The following is a 19,643-nucleotide window of genomic DNA, read 5'->3' on the forward strand; positions in this document are numbered from 1 at the left end:
ATGAAATGTAATTAGTTGTATGCTAAAATAAAGTGGTCCAGTCCCATTGTTAACCTTTTAAAAAACACAGACCACTTTGAAAATATGATGAAAACTACGGAGACACTCTCCCCAGAAAGAAATGAACTCCTTTTCTGATGGTCTTCCAGGGAGGTTCACTGAAAGATGTCTGGAGCCTACCCACCAATGCAAAGTTACAAGTATAACCTTCTAGGATTTGCCAACAGGAATCTTCCTAGAACTTCTCACGTCTGGCAGATAGCAAGTCGGGTTATTCTACTTTCCTTTCTCTTAATCATAACTAAAGTTATGTCCTTTACTAGTAAGCCTTGAACTTCAGTTGCAACTCTTTCCTCCCTCCCACCTTTCCCTGTGCTCCAGCTGATAAAAATAGTGGATTCACATAGTCCTACCTTCACTTCCTGGTTATCTCACTTTCTAAATCACATCAGCCTGGCCAAGTCTTTATCTTTATATTTTTCTTATCAGCAATATGGAACTATCAAATGTTTATTTCCTCCAGCCCCACTAGGCCCAGTCTAAGAATCAGGTATCATTTTTTCTCACAAGAACCTACCACCTGTTTAGAAACTATCAAATACTTTGTTCTCATTCTCACCCCTCTCCCTTGGATTATAAACTCCTAGAAGGCAGGAAATAAGCCTTCTATTTAATTTCATATTCCCCCGCTGCTTATCACATTACTGCTTTTTAAAACGACCACAAGAGTTGCTGACTTAGTTGAGTACTGATTGAGAAATCAGGTCTAAATTTGGTTCTAACCTCCATCATTAATGATCTCTTCTATATTTCCTAACAGCTTTCCTGTATTTTACCTCCAAATTAGAATATAAAACCAAAATCACAAGTAAGTTTTGTTAATGGCTTAAGGCCTTGTGAAATTATTTACAAGAATATCTTCATGAGACTCCTATTTTAAAATGAGTACTATATGGGTTATGTAACCTCAGTTAATTCTTCAGTTTTAGAATTTTCCTTCATACTGAAGCAGCTCTGAAATTTTGCCTCACTTGATTTTATGTCTAATAACATTAGTAAAACCATCAGAATTAAAACCTCACCACCAGTTATACACTATACTGTGTTCACTGACAATAGGATTGCTGCTTTTTAGGAAGGTCATTTCCAAGATATATTACACCTCAAAAAAAATCCTACAGATAGATAGCACTAGCTAAAGAAGGTTGTTTGGGATGAGGTAATATTAAATACTTAGTATCTGATTGATTGAAAGTATTACACAATTCCTGCTTCAGCAAACCTTGAGTATAAAGTTTCTTTCGGTCAGACCTGGAATTAGGTCTCTCACTCATGTGGTTTCAATTAAGTTCTGTTAAAAATAGCTTGTAATATAAGCATCAACAATTTTACTACTGTCAATCCATACAAAGGATAAACTTGGGAAAAAACCATCAAAGGAAGTTACCTGGTATCCTGGTATTGCATCTTTATAAATAGCTGAAGTCATCTATTTAGTGTACAGTCTTCTAATATAAGCTGTTTGTTATTTTATAATACAAATATATATATATATTTAAGAAACAGATAGAAGGATGATTCTTTCTCAGCTCATTAAAAGTAATTTATAAGACTCTCAGTAGAATTTCAACATCAGGATATAGCACAAATAATTAGAGAATTTTGACTTTTTAATTTTATATAATTTCAAGCAGATATTCTGCTTCACGGACTTTGACTTCACATCCAAGTCTTCAAAGTAGTGAAAATTCAGCCACACCTGCTACATCCTTCCACTTGTTTTTATTATAATATCTGGAGAAAAAAATAACAATAGATTATTTCATATACATCACAAGCATGTGTCTAATAGTTATTAATAACCAGTCCCTAGGGGAGAGAACACTTGATGTCCAAGCAACTAACTCTAGTTTCAATCCATCAATCCTTAGGAAACAAATCTAGAGGTCATCAAAATAAGAAAGAAAGAAAAAGGGAAAGCTGGCTCACTCCCTCCTGGACATACTGAGGATACTTCTCTTTGGAGGCACAAGAAGACCTGTCTGACATTCCAACAGAAAGCCCAGCAAAGACAGCTGTCAGTGGCCATCATAGGCTGCTAACTCCAGCCTGGTAACCTGGTGGAATCCATCCAGTTGTGGTTCCCATCCCAGTCCTCCACAGCCACCAGCTAGTCAGAATCTCCTTTTCCAGGCTATCTCTCCTTCCATTCTCCTACTGACCAGTTGTAGCTGAACCCAGGTTCTTTCCAATACAGGATTCTGAGGACTTTCTTCCTCCCAATATCTTGTACCTTTTGGAAAATCAAACAAAACCTATAGCTATCCTTAGATTTTGAGATTTTTATTTTCTCAGAAAAAATGATAAATGGTATGTTATAAATTCATATCTTAAGCTAATAGAATAACTGGACATATATCTTTAGTGAGAATTTGAATGTTTAGATGATAATAACAGGTGGAGTCAACTTTATGTATTTCCATTGTCACATTCATTCTATGATACACCTTATGCCTGGCCTAATCAGCCTATATCAATGGTTTTCAAACTCTGCTGCACCTTAGAGTTATTTAAGCTTTTAAAAATCCCGATATCCAGGCTATACTCCATACCAAATAGGACAGAACCTCTGAACAAGGGACTCAAATATCCAGGAAAGTCTGATGTACAGCTGTTTGAGCACTGGAGACCTGTATCTTTAGTGGTCCATGGGCCAGTAACTTCAATGTCATCTAGGAGTTGATTAGAAATGTAGAATCTTGGGCTCCATTCCAGAGCAAGAGAATCATAAATCTCCATTTTTAATAAGATCCTCAAGCAAGTCACAAGTAAACTAAAGTTTGGGAAGTACTGGCTATTCTACCCTCTGCTGCTGCTACTGCTAAGTTGCTCCAGTCGTGTCCAACTCTGTGCGACCCCATAGATGGCAGCCCACCAGGCTCCACCATACCTGGGATTCTCCAGGCAAGAATTCTACCCTCTACTCTTCCTTATTGTTATCTTCACTGACCTCAGATACTGTTTGCTCACTTGTTGATCACTTTGGAAACTGGGCCACAGTCATCCTCTCCATACAACTTAAACTTTCCAAGTGGCAACCAGCCCATCCAACTATGTAGTCTCCTCCACCCCTCCTTGGCATTCATATATACATCCAGGGCCATGCTCTGTATTTACCCCTGACATCACCTACAGCATATCATCTCTCCTGCTGCTGCTGCTAAGTCACTTCAGTCGTGTCCGACTCTGTGTGACCCCATAGACGGCAGCCCACCAGGCTCCCCTGTCCCTGGGATTCTCCAGGCATGAACACTGGAGTGGGTTGCCATTTCTTTCTCCAATGCATGAAAGTGAAAAGTGAAAGGGAAGTCGCTCAGTCGTGTCCAACTCGTATCGACTCCATGGACTGCAGCCCACCAGGCTCCTCCGTCCATAGGATTTTCCAGGCAAGAGTACTGGAGTGGTGTGCCATTGCCTTCTCCGATATCATCTCTAAAACTTTATAATACTAGAGACCTACAAGTCATCCCTCTAACTGCCTTTCTCTCTCACTACCCTGAACCAGTACCTAAACAGTCACTAAATCCTGGTAATTATACCAATAAACATTTTAGGTTACACCGGTTCTCAGTTCCCAGAAATCTTGAATCAGACTTCTGAAGCAATGACACCAGAATCTGCATAATTTATAAATTTCCAATGTGGTATGAGCACCATACTTAATCGTATTTCTGTGTGATACTTCTGCCTGATGCTGCTGCTGCTAAGTCGCTTTAGTTGTGTCCGACTCTGTGAGACCCCAGAGACGGCAGCCAACCAGGCTCCCCTGTCCCTGGGATTCTCCAGGCAAGAACACTGGAGTGGGTTGCCATTTCCTTCTCCAATGCATTAAAGTGAAAGGTGAAAGTGAAGTCACTCAGTCATGTCCGACACCTAGCGACCCCATGGACTGCAGCCTACCAGGCTCCTCCACCCATGGGATTTTCCAGGAAAGAGTACTGGAGTGGGGTGCCATTGCCTTCTGCCTGCTACTATTATCTAAAAATTCAAACTCTCACTTAAGATATATATCCAGGTAAAAGCTGTTATTATACTAGCTTAAGATATAAATTTTTAACATATCATTTATCAGCTTTTCTGAAGAAAATAAAAATCTCAAAATCTAAGGATAGCTACAGGTTTTGTTTGATTTTCCAAAAGGTACTGTTACCTTGGAAGTCTTCCCTGACACTTCAAAGTTAAAATCATCCTCTCCTGGGCTCCTAGGATGCTTTGCTCTACTTCTAACTTATCACCTTAGAGAGAAGACTGTGAAGTCTACCTCATGATGAATCTGTAAGCCCTGGAGGACAAAAGCTGTATTCATATCCCTAGCTAATAATACAATGCATGCTTGTTGGCTGAATTAAAGTACCAATAACTTAGATCTCCATTGCTGTAACTGTAAAAGTATAAAGCAATGATTGGCTGGTTCTTCTTATTGGTTTAAAAAAAGTTTTAAGTCTCTGTTTAAATAAAATATAGAAATCCAATGTGTAAAGCAAAGAGAAGCAAGACTGCTCTGTCTGGATGAGCTGAGAAACTCAGAGCCCTATCTACTCTTGCATTCCCTATATGACAGCTACCCAGTCAAATATCAATAATCTCAGATATGCAGATGATACCACACTAAAGGTAGACAGTGAAGAGGAACTAAAGAGCCTCTTGATGAGGGTGAAAGAGGAGAGTGAAAAATCTGGCTTAAAACTCAACATTCATGACAAATATATGGGGGAAAAGTGAAAACAGTGACAGATTTTATTTTCTTGGGCCCCGAAATCACTGCAAATGGTGACTGGAGCCATGAAATTAAAAGATGCTTGCTCCTTGGAAGAAAAGCTATGACAAACTATACAGCAAATTAAAAAGCACAGACATCACTTTGCCAACAAAGGTCCATATAGTCAAAGCTATGGTTTTCCCAGTAGTTATGAATGGATGTGAGAGTTAGGCCATAAAGAAGGCTGAGCACCGAAGAATTAATGCTTTCAAATTGTGGTGCTGGAGAACTCTTTGAGAGTCCTTTGCACAGCAAGAAGATCAAACCAGTCAATGCTAAAGGAAATCAACCCTGAATACTCACTGGAAGGACTGATGCAGAAGCTGAAGCTCCAATACTCTGGCCCATGATATAAAGAGCAATCTCATTGGAAAAGACTCTGATGCTAGGAAAGACTGAGGACAGGAGGAGAAGGGGGTGACAGAGGATGAGATGATTGGATGGAATCACTGACTCAATGGACATGAGTTTGAGCAAACTCTGGGAGATAATGAAAGACAGGGAAGCCTGGTGAACTGCAGTCCATGGGGTCACAAAGAATCGGACATAACTTAGCTGCTAAACAACAACAGTCAAACTTAGCAAGAACCAGGAAAGCTAAGTTCTAGTTCTGATTCTGCCAGTAACTACCCATATGACCATGGACAAGTTACTTATCAATATAGCCAGGTCGTTTTTGTTGTATGCAAAATGAGTAAAACAAACTAGATTATCATATGGTTCTCAAATTTTAGTACTTATAGGGATCATATAGAAAGCTCATCAAATTGTAGATACTTGTGCCATCTCTCCAGAGATTATAATTTATCAGATCTACAGTGATTCCGGTACAGGTAGTCAGAGGACCACACAATGAGAAACCTTGGACTGGATGTTTTATAAGGCCTCTTCTATCTGTCTGTCTGTAACCATTCTCAGATCTCTACTTACCCACACCATCTCTTCAACCATATCTCTTTTGGACTCGTGGTTTACTTTCACCAATTTTTTCTTTAATCAGCATAATACCAGTTATAAATGAACAAGAAGCATACTGAACAGGGGTCCTAGACCATCAAAAGTGAGCTTCGCTCTGTCCCTGATTAGATTACTGCCAAACTAGCTAAACTGTTAAATGCCAGGACTAAAAATAGGCTGCTGCATGTTTAAAATAACATGCTCACAGTTAGCTTGGGGCTTTGCTATTTTTATGAAAGGAAAGACAGAGACAAGTGCCCAGAGGTTGAAAGGGAATTACTTAAATATGGAGGCTGCTGTATGCGATGAGAGCCTAGGAAGAAGCCAGGAGGTGGCACAACTGGTTCAATATGCATCAGTGGGACTCTCTGAATTAAACTAAAAAATTTGGCCTTAACACTAGAAAGAACCTCCTAGACACAATTTAGTTTTGGTTTGTTGCATAATTAAACCCAGAATTATGACATTACCTGATGAGTTATTATGACAGGCCAAAAAGATCAAGTTAAGAGTTTATTTTTATCAATTTACTGATATCAATTTATCAATTTTTATCAATTTACATACACACAGAAAAGTACTATACAGCTTCTTGGGCCTTCAGAAACTTAACACATCCATGTAACTACCATCAGGATAATGAAACGGAACACTACCAACCAGGACCCTAGAATTCCCTCTTATAACACTTTCCAGTTAATACCAGGTCCCCAACAAGGACATCCACCATAGTGATTTCCATCATAGTTTAGTTTTGTACTACTAAATATAAGTGATATTAAATGTACTCTATTGTGTTTGGCTTCTTGTGTGGGACTCATCAATACTCTTGCAAGTAACTGTATACTGTTGATTCTCAGTACTATATAGCACTTTAATCAGTGACTATATCACAGTTTATTTATCCATTCTACTGTTGATGGGCATATTCAAAGAGTTTCTGGTTTGAAGCTGTTACCAATAGTGCTGCTATGAACATTCTAGTATATTTCTTATGAGGAATATATGCGCACACTACAGTTGATGCTTTTGAATTGTGGTGTTGGAGAAGACACTTGAGAGTCCCTTGGACTGCAAGGAGATCCAACCAGTCCATCCTAAAGGAGATCAGTGCTGGGATTTCTTTGGAAGGAATGATGCTAAAGCTGAAACTCCAGTACTTTGGCCACCTCATGCGAAGAGTTGACTCATTGGAAAAGACTGTGATGCTGGGAGGGATTTGGGGCAGGAGGAGAAGGGGACAACAGAGGATGAGATGGCTGGATGGCATCCCTGACACGATGGACGTGAGTCTGAGTGAACTCCGGGAGTTGGTGATGGACAGGGAGGCCTGGGGTGCTGCGATTCATGGGGTCGCAAAGAGTCGGACACAACTGAGCGACTGAACTGAACTGAACTTACAGTGGATATATTCCTCAGAATAGAAATTCTGGGTCTCTAGGGCCCAGGGAAATGGAATTTCTGGGTTTCTTTCCATTTCAGTGAAACTTCTAGGGGTCCAGTGGTATAAGACATCTGCCTTACAAGGTAAAGGGTAAATTGTTGCATCTGGACCCTCCAACAACCGAAAAACCAGACACAATACGTAGAGGGCCATTTTAGATTTTGGAGTCAACATATCCCTCATTTGTGTGTACAACTCCAGCCCACTTACTGAGTGACCTAAAAAGTTGCTGGTTTTGAGGGGGTCTCAGAACAAAGAGAAGAGTCTGCAAAAGGTCCAGGCTACTGTACTGCTTGTGCCATAATGGTCCAGCAGATCGAATGGTGCTTGAAGTGGCAGTGGCAAAAAGAGAAGCTGTTTGGGGCTTGCAGATGGATAATCACAGTACAGGCCCTGAGGATTTTTCAACAGAGTGCTGCCATCCTCCGTGGGTAATCACTCTCTTTTTGAGAAATAGCTTATGCTCTGCTACTGAGTCTTAGTAGAGATCAAACCCTTAACCGTGGACCACCAAGTTACAATGAGAGCTGAGCTGCCCACCATGAATAGTGTGTTGTCTGATGCACGAAGCCACAAGGCTGGCTGCGAAGAGCAGCACACTGTTAGCAAATAGAAACAGGTTTATGAGATTGGGCTCAAGCAGGCCCTGAAGGCAAAAGTAAGTTATATGAGGAAGTGAGCCACACACCATGTCCACTATTCCTGATACTTTATCTTCTCTTTCCCTGCTTACTTTAATGGTATCATGGGGAGTTCTGGACAGGTAACTGATGAAAAGAAAGCTCAGGGTTCATCTACAGATGGTTCTCCATGATATGCAGACACCACCTGAAAGTGGACAGCTTTAGCACCTATAGCTTCTTTCTGGGACATCCCGGAAGGAAATCGGTGAAGGAATATCCTTCAAGTGGGCAGAACTTCAAGGACTGAATCCAGTTGTTCACTTTATTGGAAGAAATGGCCAAATGTGTGATTATATATGAGGTGGCTCAGATGGTAAAGAAGCTGCCTGCAAGGCAGGAGACCTGGGTTTTGTCCCTAGGTTGGGAAGATCCCCTGGAGAAGGTAATAGCTACCCATTCCAGTATTCTTGCCTGGAGAATCCCATGAACAGAGGAGCCTGGTGGGGCTACACTCCATGGGGTCGCAAAGAATTGGACATGACTGAGCGACCAACACTTTCACTTTCATTGGCTGTGACCAATAATTTGGCTAGGTAGTCAGGTACTTGGAAGATACATGATTTGAAAATTGATGACAAGAAAATATGAGAAGAGGTATGAGACTAGAACTCTCTGAATGGGCAAAAACATGATTATATCAGTATCCCACATGAACACTCAACAAATGTTACCTAAGCAGAGGACAATTTTCATAATCAAGTGGAAAAGATTACCTGTTATGTGGATACCAGTTAGCTTCTTTCCCCAGCCACCCCTGTCATCACCCAATAAGCCAATGAACAAAGTGGCCATGGTGACAGGGATAGATTATGCATGGCCTCAGCAAAACAGACTTCCACTCACCAAAGTCGGCCTGGCTACAGCCACTGCTGAGTACCCAATCTGTCAGCAGCAAAGACCAACACCTAGTGAAGATCCCCTAGAGAAAGGCTACCCACTCCAGTATTCTGGCCTGGAGAATTCCATGGACTGTATAGTCCATGGGGTCACAAAGAGCAGACACAACTGAGTGACTTTTACTTTCCCTGGAGTGGTCAGCGAGCTACCTGGTGGGTTGAGTACATTGGTCCACTTCCATCATGAAGGGGGAAACATTTTATTCTTACTGGAATAGACAATTATTCTGGATATGGATTTGCCTTCCCTGTACATAATGCTTCTGCCAAAACTCACCAACCAAGGATTTACAGTTATCCCAAAACATTGTTTCTGATCATGCTACTCACTTAACAGAAAAAATAGTTTGGCAATAGACCCAAGCTCTTAGAATTTACTGGTCTTATCATGTTCCCCACCACTCTGAAGCAGCTGGCTTGACAAAATGGTGGAAAGGCCTTTAGAAGATTCATTATAGCATCAACCTGCAGAACTGGGGCAAGGTTATGCCTAAGGTTCTGTATGTTCTGACTCAGCATCCAATATATGGTGGTACTGTTTCTCCATAACCATGATTCACAGGCCCAGGAATCAAGTGGTAGAAATGGAAGTGAGACCATTCAATACTACCCCTTGTGACCCACTAGGAGAATTTTTGCCTCCTGTGGCCATGACTTTATGCTCTATAGGTCTATATATCTTAGTTCAAAAGGAAGAAATGCTGTTACCAAGAGTCACAACAATGATTCTATTGAACTGGAAATTAAGATAGCCACCTAGTCACTTTGGGCTTCTCACACCTCTGAGTCAACAGGCAAAGAAGAAACTTCTTTGTGCTGGCTGGGGTGATTGATCCTGACTGCCAAGGGGAAATCGGACTACTGTGCCATGATGGAGGTAAGGAAGAGGATATCTGGAATACAGGAGATCATTTAGAGCATCTCTGGGCTTTCTGGTGTAGCTCAGTCAGTAAAGCATCTGCCTGCAATGTGGGAGAGACCTGGGTTCAATTCCTGGGTTGGGAAGTTCCCCTGGAGAAGGAAATGGCAACCCACTCCAGTATTCTTGCCTGGAGAATCCCATAGACAGAGGAGCCTGGCAGTACTAAGAGCATCTCTTAGTACTACCATGCCCCATCATTAAGGTCAATGGAAAACTATAATAACCCAATCTAAGTGGGACTACTGATGGCACAGGCCCTTCAGAAATGAGGGTTGTGTCACCTGACCAGTAAAAGAACCACAACCAGTTGAGGTGGTTGCTGATGGTAGAGGTAGTATGAAATAAGTAGTGGAAGAAAGTAGTTATAAGTCCCTGTTATGACCACATGACTAGTTAAGCAAATATTTTTGTTTTCTTCCCTCTTTCATGCCTATATCATGTAACATAAGTTTTCTTAATAACACTTAACTTTATATCATAGTACCTAAGTTACAGGATATCAAGGAGAAAAACAAACATCACCCAAGGACTTTATCCTCTTCTGGGGAAGGAGTGATCACATTTTCAGTTTTATGTAGAGTAGCTGTAGTATGTTAGGCAGAAGTATTACTTTGTTATTGTCTTTATTTAGACATTAAATATGGTTTAAGGAGATGTGTATGAATGCATAGTTGACATGGAGTAGACTGTGATGGTAAGTTGTATGCATCAACTTGGCTAGGTAACATTACCTAATTAAATTAAATACTAATCTTGGTGCTTCTAGGAAGGTATTATGGTTAACATATGTAATAAATAACTTTAAGTAAAGGAGATTATCCTTGGTAATGTGGGTAGGCCTCATACAATCAACTGAAAGACCTTAAGAACAAAACTGAAGTTTCTCTGAAGAAAAATTCCTCCTGAGGATTTACTGTATCATTGGCTCCTGCCCAAGAATTTTTAGCCTGCCCTATAGGTTGCAATCAGACCTTCCAATTGCATAAGTCAATTCTCTAAAATAAATCTCTTTATATACCTATACATATATGTGTCTCTCTATATATACCACTTATTCTGTTTTTTTGGTAGAACCCTGATTGATACAGCATCTACTATTCCCTACCACTATGCTAAAGTTATCAGAGACTGAGATAGAAAGAGGTCTATTACGTGATTTCTGTCATTTAAAACTTCATAACCCAAAGAATATAAAAAGTTAGCATTATGAATTATGTCAGGTAGACTGCCAGGCTCCTCAGTCTATGGAATTCTCCAGGGAAGAATACTGGAATGGGTAGCCATTCCCTTCACCGGGGGATCTTCCCAACCCAGGAATTGAACCTAGGTCTCCTGCACTGCAGGCAGATTCTTCACCATCTGAGTCGCCAGGGAAGCCCAGTAGTATATTATTAAGTGTCAAATGAGCATGACTAAATTAAGTAGTCAAGGAACTTAATGAAAAAGATCTCTGTGGACTTCAGGAGTGCTCTGGGCATGTTCTGTGGAGGAAACGGGGGCAAGGATCAAGTTATACATAACCTATTAAGTTTCAGTTTCTTTACTGCTTGCTTACCTTTCAAAGGTTCCCAAGCTTCATTGAATAATTAGACATTCTGTCTGATATGCAGTGAGGGAAGTACAGAAAAATCTAAATTTGGAGCATAGAAGCCTTGAAAGATTGAATTCCTCTCCATTACTTGGTAGCAGTGTGATCTTGGACAAATTTCATACTACTTTAAGCCTCAGATTCTTAATATATTTTTTTAAAAGTATACATCCTGTTATCATAAAGTAATAGTGAGAAATAAAGAAGATATAATGAGGTGCCTTTCCCAGAGCAAGTGCTCAACTAATGCTAAGTGAATGCAAAAATATCTCCATATATTTAAAAGTGAAATATCTATGAAACCCAAAATCACTAATTTTAGATAATTATAAAAGGAAAGATACTAGATAAATACACTTTAAATCAATGGCATAACCTAATTTTTTAAGAGATGACAGTAATAGACTTTCAAAAAACCCATTTTACTCAGGTTCTGAAAACTGACCAAGCTTTTTTATAATTTTACCGTTTCCACTTCATGGAAGAACTCTCAGAATACAATTTATAACTAATTCCTGGGTACATAAGGAATTTACAATGAAAAAATCTTTTGTATCTTTCAAAGAGTAGGTTCTACATTCATACTATAGTACCTTGAGGTATATCTTTAGGAAGAGAATATTTCTTCTTTACAATAATTCCTTTACTTTCCACTTGTCTAGTTCCTGGTGATGCTTTAATAATATAACATATTTCTGATGCATTTGAAGGTACCTGAAAAAACATTACAAAATTTTTCAGGTAATAAACCTATAGATTGTTTTATTTCAAAGGCAAATAGTCTCAATATTGATATATTTCATAGACATTCGCAATATAAAGCATTTAAGAAGTGCTTACTTCACTCCAGACACTATATAATTGGTTTTAAAACGTTTGCTTATTTAATATTCACAAGAACCAGCAAAACAGATTATATTATTCCCATTTGTAAAACAAGGAAACTTAAGTTCAGAGATGCTGGATAACTTATTTAAAAAACATAGAGAAAAGTAATGGTAGAGTTGAGATTCAAGCACTCCAAAGTTGAAGAGAAAGTTTATAAGATTTACTGAATTAAAAATGAATTTAAATTTAAGTCTGAGTTAAACAATAGATTCCTTGATTTCCTAACTCAGTTAATTTTTTGGAAATTTTATGAAGATATTTATTTATTCTATAATTGATGGATTAAATTAAATAAGCCTTATATACCACTTTACATCTCTTCCCCCACAGCAATAATGTTTAGTTTTTCTAGTGGTTACTTTTATAACTTTTTAAAAAGTTGAAGTATAGTTATTTACAATAACATGTTAGTTTTAGGTATACAGTACAGTGATTCAGCACAGAAAAGTACACAGTACAGAAAAGAATCTGAAAAGGAATATATATATATATATATATATATATATATATATATATATATATAGTATAGAATCCTTTTCAGATTCTTTTCCCTTATGGTTATTACAAAATATTGAATATACCTCCCTGTGCTCTACAGCGGGTCCTTATTGGTTGTCTATTTTATATATGTAGTAACTTCCTAATTTGTCCCTCCTTTCATCCCCTTTAACCACTGGTAACTATAAATTTGTCTTTTCTACATCTGTGAGTCTCTTTCTGTTTTGTAAATAAGTTCATTTGTATCACTTTTTTAGATTCCACATGTAAGTGATATCATATGATGTTTGTCTTTCTCTGTCTGGCTTACTTCACTTTGTATGATAATGTCTAGGTCCTTTAATATTACTGCAAATGGCATTATTTCATTCTTTTTTTAAATTTTTTAATTTTCTATTGGCATAGTTTCAGGTGAACAGTAAAGGGACTCAGCCTTACACATATATGTATCCATTCTCCCTCAAGCTCCCCTCCCATACAGGCTGCCACATAACATTGAGCAGAGTTCCATGCGCTATACAGTAGGTCCTTGCTGGTTATCCATTTTAAATGTAGCAGTGTATACATGTTCATCCCAAACTCCCTAACTATCCCTTCCCCCTATCCTTCCTCTGGGCAACCATAAATTCCTTCTCTGAGTCTGTGAGTCTCTGTTTTTTAAATAAGTTTAAGTGTATCATTTATTTTTAGATTCCACATATAAGGGATGTCTGGAGAAGGCAATGGCAACCCACTCCAGTACTCTTGCCTGGGAAATCCCATGGATGCAGGAGCTTGGTGGGCTGCAGTCCATGGGGTCGCTAGGAGTTGGACACAACTGAGTGACTTCACTTTCACTTTTCGCTTTCATGCATTGGAGAAGGAAATGGCAACCCACTCCAGTGTTCTTGCCTGGAGAATCCCAGGGACGGGGGAGCCTGGTGGGGTGCCATCTATGGGGTTGCACAGAGTCGGACACAACTGATGTGACTTAGCAGCAGCAGCATAAGGGATGTCATATGATATTTCTCCTTCTCTGTCTGACTTACTTCACTCAGTATGACAATCTCTAGGTCCATCCATGTAGCTGCAAATGGTATTATTTCATTCTTTTTAATAGCTGAGTAATATTCCATTGTATATATGTATCACATCTTCTTTATCCATTCCTCTGTTGATGGATATTTAGCTTGCTTCCCTGTATTGGCTATTGTAAACAGTACTGCAATGAACACTGGGGTACATCTATCCTTTCAGATCATGTTTTTCTCCAGATACATGCCCAGGAGTAGAACTGCAGGGTCGTATGGTAGCTCTATGTTTAGCTTTTTAAGGAATCTCCATACTGTTCTCCACAGTGGCTGTACCAATTTACATTCCCAAGAACATTGAGGGGTGGCTTCCCAGCTGGTACTAGTGGTAAAGAACCTGTCTACCAATGCAGGAGACACAAGAGACATGGGTTAGATCCCTGGAGGAGGGCATGACAACCCACTCCAGTATACTTGCCTGGAGAATCCTATGGATAGAGAAGCCTGGAGGGCTACAGTCCATAGGGTCGCATAAAGTGGGATACAACGGAAGCAACTGAACGTGCACTCACAACAGTGAGGGAGGGTTCCCTTCTCTCCACACCCTCTCCAAGATTTATTGTTTGTGGACTTTCTGATGATATCAATTCTGGCTGGTGTGAGGTGATACCTCACTGTAGTCTTTGCATTTCTCTAATAATTAGTGATGTTGAACATCTTTTCATGTGCCTGTCGGCCGTCTGTGTGTCTTCTTCAGAGAAATGTCTATTTAGGTCTTCTGCCTATTTCATTCTTTTTAATGGCCAAGTTATATTCCATTGTATAAATATACCACGTCTTTATTCATTCATCTTCCCCTGGGCAACCATAAGTTGGACATTCAAGTTGCTTCACGTCTAGCTACTGTAAATAGTGCTGCAATAAACACTGGGATGCACGTATCTTTTCAAATTATAGCTTGCTCTAGGTACATGCACAGGGGTGGAATTGTAGGATCATTAGTTCAGTTCACTTGCTCAGTCATATCTGACTCTTTGCGACCCCAGAGACTTCAGCATGCCAGGTTTCCCTGTCCATCACCAACTCCCTGAGCTTACTCAAACTCATGTCCATTGAGTCGGTGATGCTATCCAACCATCTCATCCTCTTTCAGCCCCTTCTCCTCCTACCTTCAATCCTGCCCAGCATCAGGGTTTTTCAAATGAGTCAGTTCTTCACATCAGGTGGCCTAAGTATTGGAATTTCAGCTTCAGCATCAGTCCTTCCAATGAATATTTAGGACTGATTTCTTTTAGGATGGACTGGTTTGATCTCCTTGCAGTCCATGGGATTCTCAAGAGTCCTCTCCAACACCACAGTTCAAAAGCATCAATTCTTTAGTGCTCAGTTTTCTTTATAGTTCAACTCTCACATCCGTACCTGACTCCTGGAAAAACCATCGCTTTGACTAGATGGACCTTTGTTGGCAAAGTAATGTCTCTGCTTTTTAATATGCCATCTAGGTTGGTCATAACTTCTCTTCCAGGGAGCAAATGTCTTTTAATTTCAAGGCTGCAGTCACCATCTGCAGTGATTTGCTGCTGCTGCTGCTAAGTCGCGTCAGTCATGTCCAACTCTGTGCGACCCCATAGACGGCAGCCCACCAGGCTCCGCCATCCCTGGGATTCTCCAGGCAAGAACACTGGAGTGGGCTGCCATTGCCTTCTCCAATGCATGAAAGTGAAAAGTGAAAGTGAAGTCGCTCAGTCGTGTCTGACTCTTCACGACCCCATGGACTGCAGCCTACCAGGCTCCTCTGTCCATGGGATTTTCCAGGCAAGAGTACTGGAGTGGGGTGCCATTGCAGTGATTTGGGAGCCCCCAAAAATAAAGTCTGTTACTGTTTCCATTGTTTCCCAATCTATTTGCCACAAAGTGATGGTACCAGATGCCATGATCTTAGTTTTCTGAATGTTGAGCTTTAAGCCAACTTTTTCACTCTCCTCTTTCACTTTTATCAAGAGTTTCTTCTTTATCTTTATTCTTCTTTATTCTTCGCTTTCTGTAGGATCATATAGGAGCTCTATTTTTAGTTTTTAAAGGAAACTCCATACTGTTCCCCATAGTGGCTATACCAATTTAGATTCTCATCAACAATGTAGGGGGAGAAGGCGATGGCACCCCACTCCAGTACTCTTACCTGGAAAATCCCATGGACGGAGGAGCCTGGTGGGCTGCAGTTCATGGGGTCGCTAAGAGTTAGACACGACTGAGCGACTTCACTTTCACCTTTCACTTTCATGCATTGGAGAAGGCAATGGCAGCCCACTCCAGTGTTCTTGCCTGGAGAATCCCAGGGACAGCGGAGCATGGTGGGCTGCTGTCTATGGGGTCACACAGAGTTGGACACGACTAAAGCGATGCAGCAGCAGCAGCAACAATGTAGGAGGGTTTCACTGTAGTTTTGATTTTCATTTCTCTAATTAGTGATGTGAAACATCTTTTCATGTGCTTTTTAGTCATCTGTATATCTTCTTTCAAGAAAAGTCTGTTTAGGTTTCCTGCCCATTTTTTGATTGGGTTGTTTGGTTTTTTGATATTGAGCTGTGTGAGCTGTTTTTATATTTTGGAGATTAATCCCTTGTCGCTTGCATTATTTGCAAATACGTTCTCTCATTTTTGGGGTTATCTCTTCATTTTGTTTATGGTTTCCTTTGCTGTGCAAAAGCTTTTAAGTTTAATTAGATCCCATTTGTTATTTTTGTTCTTATCTCCATTACTCTAGGAGAGGATCCAAAAAGACATAAATACAACTTATGTCAAAAGAGTATTCTGCCTATGTTTTTACTCTAGGAATTTTATAGTATCTGATCTTACATTTTGGTCTTTAAGTCATTTTTATTGTGCATTTTATTGTGCAAGTTTATTTTGTGCATGGTGTTAGAGAATATTCAAATTTAATTATTTTACATGTAGTTTTCCAGTTTTCCCAGCACCACTGATAACACTTCTAAGCATAAACATGGTCAGAAGACCCAGTCTAAACAATCAATGTATTCTATGCCCCTGGACATAGTGACTGGCTCAGTAAGGGGCTAACAGGAAGAAGGGAATGCTGAACATGAGATTCTGACACAAAACCAGAATCACTAAAGGGGGGCAGAGAGGTCCTAAATTGATACACAACCTGGGCTACACCTGTTGTAGTAGAAACAGATACAGATCTTAGGAGGATGAGATCATCAATTAGATCCACAGGATTCTCATCAAATAAAAGCAACAAAAATGATCAGGGTCAAGGTCAGTGTCAGAGTCATTCTTTAAGATTCAGCTCGGAATAGTTTTAAGCAGAAATGATGACAAAATACACTTCACATCTTCCTATAATTTCATTATAACAACAAAAAAGTAAGTACCAAAAGTGCTGTGGAAAATGTCACTGGTAATTTAATAGTAATTGTCAGTTAATTTTGACAATATCCCATCAAGCAGACCATCTCTAAAGAAATGCCATTTCTTTCAAATATAACATATCTTATCTCTTAGAACTCAGAAGCAGAGATACATATGTATGAAGGGCACCTCATATTTTAAATAAAGTTTATACAGAAGCCTATTCTAATGTAAAATTTATACTCTGAGGTGGACATCTACAATTTTCCTGCCCAGTATTCCTTTTCCCTCCTTCTGATATGGAACAGTACCAGAGTCTTCTTGGGAGAATGTAGTCATTTGGCCCCTTTGGCTGGTTGGAGAACCACTGGAAGAGATAGTAAGGCTGGAGAAACCTGGACTTCACTCATGAGGAGTGTGCAGGTACTGGCTTGATGCCAGGCAGGGAAGACAAAGGTCTGCCCCAGCAACTGCTGGGTTTCCAACAACTGCCTCACAGTACTCTCCAATTGAGTCAAGTGAACACCCTGGTCCAGCTCACTCCATGTCACAGAGTGGCACTGGATGTGTGGCAGCCAACACAGGGGAAAAGACATCACCTTGGGATGCAAAGGTGACTGAGCCTCTACTTTTAGGGTAGAGCCCAGGTGGGGCAGCGGCGGCGACTGCTGGTGCTTACTCAAGCAGTACCCCAGAAGCAGTCTAGACTTCTAATGACAGCAGAGCCACTGGGTTTCCCCAGATGAACTCAATCATACCCTTACCAGGACATGTCATACCTAAAGTGGCAGAAGTTAAAGCATTTCAAATACAGCAAGAGAAAAACAAAGAGTCACACACAAGTGAATTCCTATTCAGCTATCCCCTGATTTCTTTGCAGAAACTTTGCAGATCAGAGGAGAGCAGCATTATATTGTAAAGTCTTAAAAGGAAAAAACCTGCAACCAAGGATACTCTACTCAGCAAGATTATCATTTACAATAGAAAGAGAGAAAAAGATCATCTCAGACAAGGAAAAGAAGTAAGAATTTATCAATATTAAACCTACCCTAAAAGAAATGTTGAAAGGTCTCTAAATGAAAAAGAAGTAAGAATCTAGAAGAAAGAGAAAATTCCAGTAGGAAAGACAGATATATAGTAAGCATTAAAGATTACTTAATTAAGCCAGTGTGCAGATTAAAAGACAAAAAATAATGGTAAAAGCAACTACAACTACAATTATCAGCAAAAAGATGAATGTGAAGATGCAAAATATGACATCAAAAACACAATGTTGGGGAGAAGAGTAAAATACCTGTGGCGGATTCATGTTGATGTATGGCAAAACCAATACAATATTGTAAAGTAAAAAAAAATAAATAAGTAAAAATAAATCAATGAGAAAAAAATTAGATCTTTCAGAATGTGTTTGAACTTAAATGAATACAAATTTAAAACAAGTAGATATAATTATAGGTCAATATTATTTCTATGGTAAAGTGCTAGTTGCTCAGTCATGTGTGACTCTCTGCGACCCCATGGACTGTAGCCCTCCAGGTTCTTCTGTCCATGGGATTGTCCAGGCAAGAATACTGGAGTGGGTTCCATTTCCTTCTCCAGGGATAACCACAGATCAAAAACCTACAACGGACAGAGAAACCAAAAAGCAATGTACCAAATACACCACTAAAGAAAATCATCAAAATATAATGGTAGAAACAAAAAGAAGAAAAAAATGAACAGAAAGCAACTACAGAAACAACTGGAAAAAAGTAATAAAATGGTAATAAGTACATACTTACAATAATTACTTCATGTGTCAATGAAATAAATGTGCCAACCAAAAGACACAAGGTGGATGATTGGAATAATAAAGTCTCTTCAATATGCTGCCTACCTGAGGCTCACTTCAGTGTTAAAGACACACACAGACTGAAAGTGAGGGGATAGAAAAAATATTTAATGCAAACAGCAAGAATGTGGGGGTAGTACTATTCATATCAGATGAAAGATTTTAAAACAAATGCTATACCAAAAAAAAGATTAATTATCATGTATAATGATAAAGGAAACAATACAAGAAGATGATATTATACTTATTAACATATACAAATCCATACAGGAGCACCTAAATATATAAAGCAGACATAACAGTCATAAAGGGGAAAATTGGCAATAACACAGTAATATTAATAGAAGAGGACTTTAAACATTCCACTGACATCAATGGAAAGATCCTCCTTACAGAAAATCAATAAAGAAACAGTGGTCTTAAATGGCCTAATGGACCAGGTATACTTAATAGACATTTATAGGATATTAAATCCCCAAACAGCAGAATACACATTCTTTTTAAGTGCATATAGCAAGTGCTCCAAGATAAATCATGTACTGGGCGCAAAAGAAGCCTCAAAAAATTTAAAGGGACAGAAATTATATCATGCATTTTTTTCCCAATCACAATGGTATATAAATATAAATCAACTATAGAAAGAAAAATGGGGAAAGAACAAATGAGTGGAGACTAAACAACACATGTTACTAAACCAGTGAGTCAATTATGAAATCAAAGAGAAGACCAAAAAAA

The 19,643-nt window shown here is 39.3% G+C and overlaps 1 protein-coding gene across 5 annotated transcripts in view; it reads right to left on the reverse strand.

The window, feature by feature from the left end:
* Window positions 1-1,652: 1,652 nt before the first annotated feature.
* Window positions 1,653-19,643, reverse strand: part of MEIKIN (meiotic kinetochore factor) — a 128,895-nt gene continuing 110,904 nt past the window's right edge. For 3 of the 5 annotated variants that reach the window (XM_044947863.1, XM_044947861.1, XM_025293061.2), the window contains 2 exons: window positions 11,903-12,023; window positions 2,160-2,293 (listed from right to left, as the gene is read on the reverse strand). In XM_044947863.1, the coding sequence (XP_044803798.1) occupies window positions 2,175-2,293; window positions 11,903-12,023 (240 nt within the window). In that variant the 3' untranslated portion in view covers window positions 2,160-2,174. Of the gene's footprint in view, window positions 1,795-2,159; window positions 2,294-11,902; window positions 12,024-19,643 lie in introns of those variants that run through there. The other 2 variants (XM_044947862.1, XM_044947864.1) reach the window with 2 other exon arrangements.

The sequence above is a fragment of the Bubalus bubalis genome, chromosome 9 (assembly GCF_019923935.1).
Source record: "Bubalus bubalis isolate 160015118507 breed Murrah chromosome 9, NDDB_SH_1, whole genome shotgun sequence".
Taxonomy (NCBI): Eukaryota; Metazoa; Chordata; class Mammalia; order Artiodactyla; family Bovidae; genus Bubalus; species Bubalus bubalis.